General features: G+C 45.2%; 1 protein-coding gene across 2 annotated transcripts in view; it reads right to left on the reverse strand.

Annotated features, from left to right (window-relative positions):
* The window catches only part of RARRES1 (retinoic acid receptor responder 1), a 103,292-nt gene that overhangs the window by 27,743 nt on the left and 61,472 nt on the right, over positions 1-14,077 (reverse strand). Inside the window, exon 1 of one of the 2 annotated variants that reach the window (XM_067737878.1) lies at positions 13,615-13,908. The exons of the other annotated variant lie outside the window; for it this stretch is intronic. Coding sequence (XP_067593979.1) covers positions 13,615-13,893 — 279 coding nt within the window. The 5' untranslated portion in view covers positions 13,894-13,908. Of the gene's footprint in view, positions 1-13,614; positions 13,909-14,077 lie in introns of those variants that run through there. 2 annotated transcript variants of the gene reach the window in all.

A 14,077-nucleotide genomic window follows, 5' to 3' on the forward strand; every position in this document is an offset into this window, starting at 1 on the left:
ACTGTAAGACAGACACTATGTCTCCCCCTTCCTGGTATAAGACAGGGCATATAAATCCGCCCCCAGACAATATTAGTTAAACATACTAAAAGAAACCAACAGGGTTACCTGAGACCACACAATATGAAATAAAAACTGAGTGCTAACATTCAGGGGCCAATAAAAACAATAATGGAGATCCTTGCTCTAGGTTTAACCTGTGCACTCAGAAAGAGGGCCTTTGTTGAATCCCTTATGCAAACTTTTGAAAGCATGATAAATAAAAGCTTAAAATTCTAGGACATAGAACTCTTGAATTTCAGTTTAGTTGGAAATCTTCTCACTGATATAAAAAAAGCAACTTAAAGAAAATGTTTTTGGACAAATCAATCTTCTAGTATAATTTAGGCAGCAGATCTGTTCTCTGGGGAATGAAAAGCAACTGTCTGGTTTTCAAATCTCTACAAATCAGGAATGTAGATAAGCTACACTGACCTGAGACTGAGCCTAATCCGCTTAATCAGGTAAAACCTGATACAAGAAAAAAAAGGAAAAAAATGGCCTTTTAAAACTCAAACCATTGGAAAGGCTCCCACGCTCAAAATCTAATTCACAGCTTCCTTAGGCGATTATCAAGAATACAAATTTTAGAAGTCTTTTCCCCAAATATCAATAGTAAAGTCTTGGTCATCTGAGAAAATAAATTTGACTTATTCCAACTTATTTATAAACTAGTAAGTTTATACCGTAATACCTGATTCAAAACTAAGTGTTAAAGTGAAGCTATGAGATCTCTATTTTTGTTTGTTTATGTCAGTGTGTACATTACACATATAGGTGTTTCTACCTCTGGAAAATATTATCAAAATTAAACTTATAAAAGAGCTCTATTTAATTAACTAGTAAGCACTTACAAATTAAATATTTCCAAGTATAAAGGAAACTGGCCAGAATGAATTCCAGGTTCACATGATCTAGTATGCAAGGAAAGTAGGATGAGTGTTTTTGGCAAAGAAGGTATGAGGAGTGGAAGTACATTTTGTTAAGGGAAGAGAGAGATTTTGTCCTAGAGCTGGTTGTCTCAGGGCGGAAAAATAAGTGACAAACTAAAATGGATATAGAAAGTGTGAAAGGTTTGTAGAAAGACAGCTCTGAAAAAGTTGTTCCATGCATGGCCAGGCTGGGTTTGGATTGAATTTAATTGGGTAAGTGAATTTTGTTGTTCAGGGTGGGGCTGGTGCAGGACTGGAGTTTGGTTTTCTGTGTTAAGAGAAAAGAGTTTTCTTGGAATGTTGAACTAAATACTTTTGGTAACAGATTGTGAGTTTCTTTGCCTTCTAAATCATCTGTTATTTGCCTTAAAAATCTTTTACTGTCACTTTGGTTGAGTGAATAACTATTGCTTCACAGTGACCTATGATCCTATTTGACCAAGTGTTTTAAAAACTTGACTTTTTTTTTATAACAAACTTCCCAAATATCAAATTCTAATTAAGATTCTTTTGACTTTCCAACTAACTTTGGGATGCTTCAAAGGACCCCTGAAACATCCCAAGGAGAGATATTAAACTAATTAGGTTTATTTGCCATGTTAAATTACATGGGAAACATTGTCAAATAAGTGTGATAAAACCTTCTTATTTTATGGGTAAATGTCATTAATATAGATATTCCAAAACTTATATGGAATTCCTAAAAATCTGATAAGTCCTGATATAATGTTATCAGTTGTAATTCTAGTTGTTATCTTAAAATGTCATATGACACAGAAATAACCAAGTTTCTCGTCAGTTACACTGTAAACGGATCTTTAACCATGCCATTTTAAGTCTTTTGTCATTTATAGACAATCACTGTTTTACTCTGATGCTTTTATAAAATGACGATTCTCAAGAGGATTCGTAAAAAAGACTTTTGACAAATTTGTTTCTGATAACTTTTAGATCATACCACTGGACTCAGTAAGAAGTTACAAAACCCTAACGGAAAACCTGATGACTTCATCCAGATCAACTGGAATTAATTACATGGGACTGAATGAATTGATAAATATGGTTTATAATTTTATGACTTTTTTCTGAAATATACTGGCTTTTAATTTTTTCCAGAAAATCTTTCTCTTTACGCTAATTTTGATCTACAACAAACTGATGAAGTGGACCTTTGTAAACAAAGATGAAACATTTACCTTTTTCTCTCTACATGATCCTTCCAGAATCTGGCTTGTCCAGCTGGCTCCCCTGTGGGTTTGATGGCTTATTGAGACCAGATTACAACTAGTTATACTAATCATTGTTTTAATTTGTTCTCTTGTTGTTTTCAAGTTATTTATGGCTCGTGCCTTTCTCTGCCATACTTCATTAACATTACAGGTGTATTATTTACATCCTGTCTATTTTATGAGATTATTGTCTCTTGCATTACCCAACGTGTAACCAGGCCTCCAACAAAACTAATGATGGCTAAATGTCTTGAGGCAATCAATCACATATATAACTCTACGTAGAATAATTGTAAGAGTGCAACTGTAGACATGGGAAGAAGCAACAAGAGAAAACATTTCCTGGATCATAACAGACTAGTAGAAGAGGCAATCCAGAGAATTTTAGATTATCGACAGGGCCTAATCCAAAAAACTTAGCACATTGAGTGGCCTATCCACAAAATCCTCACCTGATCTAGGAATGAGCTTTCCTAGAACCACGGGACAAAATTGGTCATGAAATGCCTCCCAAATGTTGGTCAAATTTATGACCAAGAAGAGGCACTGTGGACAAAGAAGAGGCACTGTGGACAAAGAATGTCGCCTGCCATTTCAGTAAACAAAGGATGTTGCAGGCTTCCCGAAAGTGCGCCCTGAGGAGAATTCAGGATGGAGAAACACAGGATACTGGCCCTAAATATTTAAGATGCTTATCAAAGGAATGATTTACATAAGCCCAGACTCTTGCATCTTCCCATACATAGAAAAGCACTAAAATCACTAACTTGAGACGTTTTTGTGATTAGCAGTAATCTTTTGACGTTGAACTACATGTTGTTTTGTTTTTGTGGGGTTTTTTAAAATTAATTATTTATTTTTGGCTGTGTTGGGTCTTCGTTTCTGTGCGAGGGCTTTCTCTAGTTGTGGCAAGCGGGGGGGGGGCACTCTTCATCGTGGTGCGCGGGCCTCTATCGCGGCCTCTCTTGTTGCGGAGCACACGCTCCAGACGGGCAGGCTCAGCAGTTGTGGCTCACGGGCCTAGTTGCTCTGCGGCATGTGGGATCTTCCCAGACCAGGGCTCGAACCCGTGTCCCCTGCATTAGGAGGCAGATTCTCAACCACTGCGCCACCAGGGAAGCCCCTGTTTTTGTTTTTTTTTCCAGCAAAAACTCCTACTTATCCTGGCACCTCCCTTACCTCTTTGGAGTAGTTCCTCAGAGCTATCTGAGAGGCTGTATCCTGGGCTATAGTTCTAAGTTCATCGAATAAAACATAATTCTCAACTTATAGGTTGTGCTTTTTTTTTTTCAGTCGACAATGGGAAAGGGGATAAAAGAGAATAAACAGCCATCAGAGAGGGGTCTCCACGAAGCAAAGGTAATGAGGGTGTTATTCCCTCAGCTTTGTACCTGGAACCAACAAGTGCATGAATGGACTTTTAACAAGATAGAAAGTCATTTAAAAAACGTTAAGTCCGAAGTAACTCGGTATGGATGTCCCCACCCCGTATCTTAAACTTGTGTTTTTGTCCCTCATGTTGTTGGTGTGATCAGATTTGCAGAGTGAGGTAAACTGCCCGCTAGAGTGGTTTTGAATCTAGAAGCTCTGTACCTGGGACGGAGCCAAAGCCAAACTCTCAAGGTCAGGCGTTCCTCCCTCTGTGCTGACAACACGTGTTGTGACGGCCAGATGGTGCAAAGCTAATAATCCATTCACTTAAAGACATTTTTTGAAAAGCTACACAGACATTTTTTAAAGAGCCTAGGCTGTCGCAGGGAAGGTGACAGGCAGGTCTGGCTTTCCTGACGTGAGGAGTGTTCCCACGGAGCGGATCATGGGGCTCTGCTTCTCCCATCCCCACGCTGCCAAAACTGCCCACATGCCATACGGATTAGGAAGTTCACATCCCTGTCCAAGCACAGCCAGGGGCACAGTGTCTTGCTCTAATCTTTTCCGGAATAAAGCTTTTCATGTAAAGAAAAAGTTGGCAAACAAAGCAAATTACTATATGGTTGTATAACCTGAAGGAATGAATTAGTACACATTTCTTTTTAATTACGTGTAAAAGAGGACTTATGTACTGTGGCCTAGAACTAAATGCTTTACAGTCACGGACCGCCAATGATGTGGTTTATGTTCTAACCTGTTTTTTTTGTGTGTGTTTGCTTGATTTTGTAGGTTCCTTGGTTTTTGTCCCCAAAGGCCATGAGGAAGGGTAGCCCCAGGCAGCTGCCCTGCCTCAGGACAGGCTCTTCAGGAAAGTGACCAGCACTGTTTGGGGGCTTCCCTTGCAATCAGTTCGGAGGGAAACAGGCCACTTTTAAAGTCTTGTTTAAGAAAGTGTACCATAGAATGCCTTCATAGGACAAACTCATCTCACTAGATTTTTTGGGGGGGGGGTCAAAAAAAAATGTTCCTCAAATCCCTATCTAATCAATGTCAAGCATTTATTCAGCACTTGTGTATAAAGCATTCTGCTGGCCACTGGGTAGAATCATGATAAAAACTATAATATATATGTTATATATATATATATTGAGCTCTCACTACATGCTTCACGTGGTTTAACACAGTGCCCAGGAACTACTTAACACAGCACAAGAGTCCTTTGAGGTAAATACTGATCTTATCCCCATTTTAAAGATGAAGAAGCTGAGGCACTTGCCCAAAGTTAAGGAATTGTCCAAAGTCACAGAGCCAGTAAGTAGCGAAGCCTGGCTCCAGAGCCCTGCTCTCCCCTTATACAGGACAGAGGTCATACAAACAGACCCAGTCAATCCCTTTAAGAGAGGGCGGAAAGAAAGCTGCCTGGTGTGTGTGTGGGAAGTGTGAGTGTGTGTGCGGGCGTGAAGTGTGAGAGAGGGAGGGGGGGAGAGAGAGGCATTGAGAGAGTTGGACTGTGCTTAAAACCACAGTTCCTGTAGACAAGACCACGCAGACCTTCTGGAAGGGAGAGAGCCAGGCAGGGAGTGGAGTGTGTATCCATTTCCTAGGTGGCCATAACAAAGTACCATAAACTGGGTACCTTAACACAACAGAAATCGATTCTTTCACAGTTCTGAAGCCCAAAAGTCCAAAATTAAGGTGTTGTCGTGGCCGGCCTCCCTCTGAGGCTCTGGATAGAAGCCCTCCTTTCCTCTTCCGAGCTTCTGGCGGCAGCCGTCAATCCTTGCCTTCGAGCTGGATCACCCCAGTCTCTGCCTCTGTCTTTAAATGGCATTCTCTCTGTATCTTCACATGACCTTCTTATAAGGACATCAGTCACTGGACTTAGGGCCCACGCTAACCCAGTACAGCCTTATCTTAACTTGATTACATTTGCAAAGGCTCTATTTCCAAGTAAGGTCATAATCACAGGTCCAGGGGGTTAGGACTTCAATGTATCTTTTCTGAGGACACAACAATCCACAACAGTATGGAAGTGATGATGATCTGAGACTCTGGAAGGAGTCCCTGGATGCACTCTTTCAGGCAGGGTTTAAGTGGGAGCTTGAACCAGTGCAGCCCAGGAGGGGGAAATCTCCAGGACGACTAGGCTGGAGACAACTGGGGAGAGAGAGGGCGAGGACACTCAGGAAGACAGGTGAGCAGCCAGGCTGGGGAGATTAGCAACTTAATAGCGGGGATACTTGGAGTGGAGGTTACCATGGTGGATGGGGCCAGATTAGAGAAGGTCCCTTAAGGGACTTTCTTGCAGAGCCATGGGTCGCAAACTTGAGCTGGAACAGAATCTCCTGGAGGGCTTTGCTAAGTAAGACACAGTGTGATGGCCCCACCCCAAGTTTTGATTCAGTAAACCTGGAGTGGGGCCTGAGACCCTGCATTTTCACAAGTTCTAGGGGATGCTGATGCTGCTACTGCTAGGGACCACACTTTAAGAACTTCTCTCTAGACACTGAGTGGAACCACTGAAGTCCAGAGGGAGGGACAGGAAGTAACAAGTAGCTCCAGTGACTGTCACTAGAAGACAGATAAGCAGGAGATTAAGGACATGACAATTAATCCTCTCCAAAGGTTTGAGGGTATCATGAAACTAAACGAAACGGAGGAATGTCATCTCAAAGTTTGGTCCACCTGGAGTCTTTGGCAAATCAGGTCATGATGATTTAGGAAGTTCGTGGGACAGATCGACCCTCTGCTTCAGGGGGTGCAGCTGGTAAAACTCCGTGGCAACACAGCATGTGCTGTTTTTCAAGCAGGAACATGTGGAGAAGGCAGTCTGGATTTAAATCATTTTTGAAGAAAATTCACTCCTTCCTTCCTGCTACATGGATAACGACTTGGCCGTGTAATGCCATTTATATCCAGGAAGTTAAAAATTACATGTTCTAATAGCAACTCTACTAAGCCATGTCTCATTTTCAGTACAAAGCTATTTTCTGTAAAACACAAAGCTTTTGTTTTCATGTCAGTAGATCAGAGATGTCTCCTCCAACACGTGTCCAACTATCTCTATATTAGACACTATACAACATTTGCTTGCTTGTTTAAAGTTAAGTCATTGAAATACTGGGTGTGAGTACTGGACATAAAACTGAGGAACTTGATAAGGGATGGAGAATAGGTATTTATTATTCTAAGAGCACATTTTAAAAACCTAACACCCCCTTTAAACTCACTCAAAAAACACAACAAAAACCTAGGGCAAATGTAAGAGCAGGGATGGTACCCAGAGAAACCTTGCTGTCGGATGCCGCAGGGGTCACGAAAACACCGAGACTCTGGGAGTCTCCAAAGATAAGATTCTGCCCAAAGCTCATCTACAGAAAGAAAACCCTTGGGAATTCCCTGGCAGTCCAGTGGTTAGGACTCTGCGCTTCCACTGCAAGGGATGTGGGTTTGACCCCTGGTTGGGGAACTAAGATCCCATATGCCCCGCAGCGAAAAAAAAAAAAAAAGGAAACAGAAAACCCTGTGCTTTGGGGGAAGCCTGTCTTTTGTTTTTTCTCTCTGCCACTGGTTCCTAGGCATGGTTCCTTCATGTAACCTTAGAGCCGGTAGTGACAGCCTTAAACTTCATGTTTCCACATTGAGGGGGTGGGCAGTGGGGACAGACCAGTTGTCAAGAGCTCGAATGGTGATGCTAATCTCCCCTCGGGCACACAGTGGGCCTCACTGGCCTAACAGACTGGGCTTCTAAATGTCCCCTCCAGCCTTCACATTTGGTAAGAAAACATAAATGTCATGCCATTCCGGGAAAAGCAAACTTCTTCATTTTATAAGGTTAGTTTTATGAGTCAGGCTTAGTTGTAGATAAGTAAACAACTCATCTGTGGACAAAAATTGCTATGCTGCTCTTATGTTCTGGACAGAGAGAACATCAGCGTATTACATTAGACCCTGGAATTATCTCATTGCATTTTCCTTCTCTCGGGCAATGCCTTATGGGCAATGCCAGATAAGGCGATTGCAGTTTACGGAAAAGTCAATGACCTCCAGATCAGGCCCTATCCTGTGGGGTCCAAGGAGACCTTTGCACGGGACACTTCATCAGGCTAAGGAGCAGTGGAGAAAGAGAGACAGAATACTGTGTGTTCATCTGTGTGGCCAACTCTGAGTACGAGTTCTTGACCCTTCTTCCAAAGGAGCCAGGGTAGAAGTGGCCAGAGGCAGTGTTCCCCTCCGCTTCCCCTCTAGCTCAAGGTGGGGCTCAGAAAATTAGAAAAGGCTGGTTGTAAGAGATTTGAGGTATTCGATCTCCCTCCTCCTGTAGGAGGGCTGGGAATGGGTCGGGGCCTGGCCCAGCCTCCTGTTCCTGATGCCCAGTGGTCCCAGCACCCTTCCAGCTACCTTTGTTTTCATCTAATATTTCATATTTGTCTCTAGCAGGTCCCTATGCTAGGACGTGGCGATAAAGAGAAGGGAGGCCTTCCACCCTGTGGAAGCAGACACACATGCAGGGCAAGAGAACAAAGCAGCCTACAGTCAGGTACCAACACGGGGTGTGGAGGGTGGGCGTGTTTGGGGGTAAGGAGGTTACCAAGGCTGCAGAGATCAGCCAGTGCTGCCACCTCTTGGGTAGAGGCACGTGTTTGGCAGCGCGGTAAATACTTGCATGAGCTCGCAGCCACCCGGAAGCTGGGTGTGGGAGGCTGAGTAATGGCCCCCAGAGATGTCCACATCCTGATCTCTGGGATCTGTGAACATGTTTACAAGGCAAAGGGGATCTGGCCAATATGATCGGGTTAAGGATCTTGAGTTGGACAGAGCATCCTGGATTATCCAGGTGGGCCCAGTGTACTTACATGGGTCCTTATAAGGGAGAGTAATGTTATACTCAGGAGGTGCTACCTGCTGGCTGTGAAGATGGAGGAATGCGGGCGGCCTTTAGAAGCTGGAAAAGGCAAGGAAATGGATTCTCCCCTAGAATCTTCTGAAAGAATGCAGCCCTTTCAACACCTTAATCTTAGCCCAGTGAGACCTAGTTCAGACTCCTGACCTCCAGAATTGTAAGGGAATAAATTTGTGGGAGTTGTTCTGTTTTGTTATTTTCTACAAAGTCTGTGGTCATTTGTTACAGCAGTGAAACTAATACAGATACAAAACTACCTGGGATCCTTTACATAGTGTTCTGTGTTGGCACCTCCTCGTGGGGCCGTTGTGGGTTCACGTACATCTCGTACACAGCTCGTACAAGACTCTTTCATAACTCGACTTTACTGGCTAGAGGCGTCTCGGGCCATCCTAAGCAGTAACCCAGAGTGGGGAACTGCTACGGCTACTGTGGGACCAGCTCTGGGCAAACCTCTTCAACTGAGGGGCCGTCACAAAGGCAAATAAATACCACGGCTGCAAAAGCGTGACTAAATCTCTAGGGTGATTCATGCTGATGAATTGAGATCAAGGGTCAGGTTGGATCTGGGAGACTGTGTGTGCATGTGTGTGTGTATACGTGTGTGGAGTTAACATTCCTTGTCTCATTAAGATTAGTCATTCTAGGGCTATTGACATTCCGTCTGCAGCAGAACCACTGAGGCCGTTCAAGGAAGAGTGTGCAGCCAGGCCACACTCCTGATGGCTAAATTCACAACCCACCAACGGTGGCCTAATTTATTTGGGATCACTACTAACGTTCCATGATCACACGCACCCTTGGCCATGACTCCCCGTGTGGCAAGACAAGTGGAAATGCTGTGGGCTGGTAAAAAAAAAAAAAAAAAAAGTTTGCTGTTCAAAAACAACTTCTTACAAGCTGGTTAAAAGCGTTCGCTCATCCACGTGCAGCTGGCTTGAGCGACTGAGGGACGTGCGCCAGGAAGGCCAAGGCCTAAGTATACCCTCAGGGCCAGTGGCCTTTCCCACCCCATGCTGGACCCAGACTCTGCAATCAGAGCCTGCAGATCAGGTGGGCGCCGCGGTGGGAGGTGAGCGGAGCCATTGGGGGCACCTGTGCCATTTCATCAGTGGCAGTGCCCGGAAAGGAGGGCGGGCGTGAGCCTAGGTTCTGTGCTTTCAGGATTGTTATGTTTCATCCTCACGGCAGAGGGCGCTGAGGAGCGCCACCTGCATCCTGCCGACAGCCACCCCCTACTGTTCTTTCATGAGGGCTGTAAAAGCACTTAGGAGCCTTGCTAGCGTGAAAGCAGAGATTCTTTCACTTAAGGGTTTTATTACTTATCTTTCCCCTCCGTATTCATTGCGGCCTTCTTCAGTCTCCAGTTTTCATTTCTATGGTCGGCTTGATGTATCGCTTTCCTATTCTTGTGAACCATCACCTCTAAATTATTGACATTAATGGAGAGAAGCCTTCAAGGAGAGCAGTAATTAGATGAATTGTGTTGCATTAAAGTGCTTCATAGATTGAAAAGGGATAAAAGAAGAAGCTTTTTCTTAGTAGACTAGGCGCTCACCCAGCTGCCTTGTGGCTCATCAGACCGGCTCTGTTCCGCCTTCAGACACGCGCGGGGCGCGGAGGGGCGGGGGGCAGCAGCCCAGCCCACCAGCGCTGGGGCGGCCCGATTCTCACCAGAGGTCAGCTGTTTTGCTCCCAAACTTACCTATGCCAGGTGTACTCATTACCTAACTGCATAATTAAATGTTCTGGTGAAGAGGGGGCACAAAAAAAAGATGTCATGTCCACAAAATCCAAGTTAAATGCAGTAGAAAGAATTGATGAAATCAAGTCTCTAAAACTCTTGCTGGTGAGTCATAGTTAGGCAAGAAAAGTCAAAAAAAAAAGTGAAAGGAGAGGATCGTGAACTGTATTCTTTGCAAGTGCTCCCTCCACTGTAAGTTAACAAAAATGGAAATCACAGATGCCCATTATGGGTGTGTCTTCTTGCTAGAAAGACTGCAAGGAGTGCCAATTAATGGCCTTCGCCCTACACAAAAAGACAGATGATAGTTTTATATTTACTGATTTTAATTTAAATTGAAAGACAGGTGATAGTTTTATATTTACTGATTTTAATTTAAATTGAAGCAGTTAAGGTTTGGGCGTAAGTCCCTCCTGCCCCACCTTTGGTCAATTGTTTCAATTATTGATATGTTACCAACTACTGGTCCTGGCCTGGTCCTTGTGAGCAATCCCTAAGCAAGGGCTGATTTCAAATGGGTTGCCTTTCTCCTGAAGTTTGTGCACATAAAGATCTCGCCAGTCTCTCTAAATGCCAGGGAAGGGCTGGCCTCTCACCAGCTGCTTGGGGCAGGGGCAGTTGTCGTAGGACTTACGATTGGCCAGAGGATAGTTGTCTCAGCGTAAGAGACAGCCCCACATCGTCGGGAGCAGGGCTGATCTAGGATACCCTGGGTAGCATAGGAGCTCTCAACACCACCCCTCCATGCTCTGGGTCCTAAGGCATCAGAAAAATAGGAGCCTCCTGGTCGTGGAAAGGTAGTGTATGGTCAGGAAAGAGATGTCATCAGACAAGGGCAATGAGGGAACACAAGTCATGGTCTGTGATCTCTCCTTACAATTAGTAAACTAAACAAAACAGAATGCTCGCAAGCTCGCTAGCTAGCTCTGATTTCTTCTCAATACTTCCTTGCATTTACTACCACAGCTATTACTGCATTTTACCACTAGAGGGCAACAGTGTTCCTAAAATGAGGGTTTGTTGCAGAACCGAAACATCACTTAGAATCAAGGAATTTCAGAGCTGTTAAGAGGTCTTAAGAATCATTTGGTTCACTGGCTTTCAAAATTTTTTCAGCTGAAACACATAGCAAGAACTGCATGCTTCATAATGACCCAGTTCATACATATATGTTTGCAACATTTTGAGGCACTACTTACCCTGTCTTCTGCAATGCACTCTAAACAGTTTGTATTCCAAACTATTTCATTTAAAACAAAACAAAACAAAACTGCAACCAATAAATAAATTTCATAACCCAATAGTGTGCCATTAGTTTGAGAAACCCTGACTTGGTCCCAGCCTCTCATCTGTAATACAAAGGGATGATGCACTGACCCCGAGGATGGAGAAGGATGCTATCAGCTACACTTCTCTCGCCCACCCAGCCACCTGCTAACCCCGGGTCAGTCCTAGAGGAATGACAGATATTGTCCAGCAACTCAGTGCTCACTCTAATAATGCACTGATTGGATAAAGAGTTTTGAGGGTCTATCATTTTCCACCTCTTGTCAATGCTATGACTGCTCTTGTAATTGAAGCAGAAATTCCTTGCATTGAAGGCTCCTTGCAGGTGGTGCCTGTTCTCCTCATTCAAGTAGTTTCAATCAATCAAGCAATTTCACTGAATTCCAGGGAGAAACTGAAACCACTTTAGTCTCTAGAGTCTTGGCCCTGAAAATCACTAAGTTCTCTTCCTTGGCTCCTTGATGTTAAAACATTTATAATCACTTTGGGAGGAAATGTAAAGGTAAACCAGATGATCGAGGAAGGTACCTTTTCTTAGGGTCAATGTCCTGGATTCTTCTACTTCTTAACTCCTCATCCCTCTCCTGCATACCTGTCTCTAATTTACTGATTATCCCTCCCAGCTTTTTTAGGCCAAAAAAGGAGATCCCTTTGAAATTCACGATTATATTATTACAGGCGAAAACAGTAACTGAGCTCTCTGTGGATAAGACAGGAAGTTTTTCTTAACTCACTTGGATTTAGTTCATTTTATGAAAAGTGCCAAGTATTTTATTTTTTCAATAAGGGGTTAACTAAATGCATGAAAATGCAAATTATTTTATTATTTAATTATTTTTATGGTCTTAGAAGGAAGAAAAAAAATTCCTAGGACCTGAAAAATTCCTGGTGCACTTTAGAAATCGGAGCTTGGTGTTCTGTAGGGAATCCTTGCCACTGATAACCAGGGAGGAAATATTCAGGGGGGCCCCTCTTTGGGCTCTGGGAGGTGGCGACTCACTTACTTTGATAGAAAGTTCTCAAGCTCTGTTCCCTCACTTCTCTGTTGGGCTGGTAAACTGAACTTTTTCCTCCCTGACACAGCAAAGATCTGTTACAACAGGTGACAAGCACAGGTTGCCTTTTTTTAGGAAAAATTTTATTTCACCATTCAATAAATCTAGACAAGCTGGGTGTAGGGTTAAGTCTGAAGAACCAAGGCCGAACTTCCAAATGGCTTTCTCACACCCTTAACACCACGTCTAGAACAGTCTTAAAGAAAAATCCTACAGCCACTCTTTAAAATTCTATTTACACTATTTACTAAACTCTAGATTCCTTAAGGCTGAGTCTACAGGCTTCGTGGAATATTGGAGGATTACTGGAAAAAGCATCGTCACTTTTGGGACAGGCTAAGTGTAGTTCTGTAACTTTCGTAATCTTCTACTTGATGAAGAAAACAACGTAGCTCCACAGGCACAAAATGGTACCTACAGCCAGTGCCTTGAAATCAGCAACCGAACGAGCTGCCACGTTCTTATTCACTCCGTTCACAAAGAAAACAGCCCTGGTTCACTCACTCCCATTAGATTAAAGCAGACGCCAGGATTACGAAGGTTCTTGCCCAGGCCAACGCGTAAATTGCAATATTATCCTGAAGCCCTTGCAGGATGGCCTGCAATTAACCAGGGAACGTCAGCGGTTCGGCCTGGAAACTGGCTTAGATTTTGGAAATTCCGCCCTGAACTAATGCTCCGTGACCACCCCATAGCAACCAACTCTGGGTAGTCGCAGAAAAGATAAAGCCTTGCCTTTTGGGCCTGCTCCTCAGTTTCCCCATGCACCTCTTTCCCAGGTATGGGAGCTGCCCTGTAAAAAATCGTTATGGCCTCGTAAATGCCAGAAAGAACGAGCCAGCTTTCTACTGACTCCGCGCACTGACTGGCCTTTCCACGCCTAAACAATTCCCAGCGCCAAGGCGCGAGCCGGGATCCCAGCAGGGGCCTGGCGCATCACAGTCTCCCTCGCGGATCCACCGCCGGGCGCACAGGCGCGCGTACCCAGGCGTCACCACCCACGCGGCTCGCGGCCTGTCCCTGCGCGCGCCCACTGTGTCGCTCTGGTACTCACCCACGCGCGGCCCTCCTGCACCTCAGCCAGCACTCGAAGGGCGCTGGGCGAGCTCGCGCGGAAGTTGAAGAAGTGGAGCGCCGCGCGCGCCGCCTGCGACAGGAGCCCGCGCGGGGGCTCCGCGTCCTGACGCCACCCGGAGTCCTCGGGCTCCCCGGACCCCGCGGGCGCCGCCGCCGCCCCCTGGAGGGCGAGCAGCAGGAGCAGCGCGAGCAGCGGGGCGGCGGGGTACGGGTCCCCCGGCCGTGGCGCGGGAAGCGGTTGCCGGCGGAGCTGCATGGGCGCGAGCTGGCGCGACGCTCGACGGGTCGGGCTTCGAGCGGGCTGCGCCGGCGCTCGAGTCAATAAGGCCGCGCGGGCCCCTCCCCTCCGCCCCCGGGGCGGCGGCTGGAAGGAGTCCGGGTCCCGCTCGGCCGCACCCTCTCGGCGCTTCCCGCAGCCCCTGGGCCCCTCCGCCCCGCCC

This window comes from Pseudorca crassidens, chromosome 5, assembly GCF_039906515.1.
Source record: "Pseudorca crassidens isolate mPseCra1 chromosome 5, mPseCra1.hap1, whole genome shotgun sequence".
In the NCBI taxonomy this organism is placed as follows: domain Eukaryota; kingdom Metazoa; phylum Chordata; class Mammalia; order Artiodactyla; family Delphinidae; genus Pseudorca; species Pseudorca crassidens.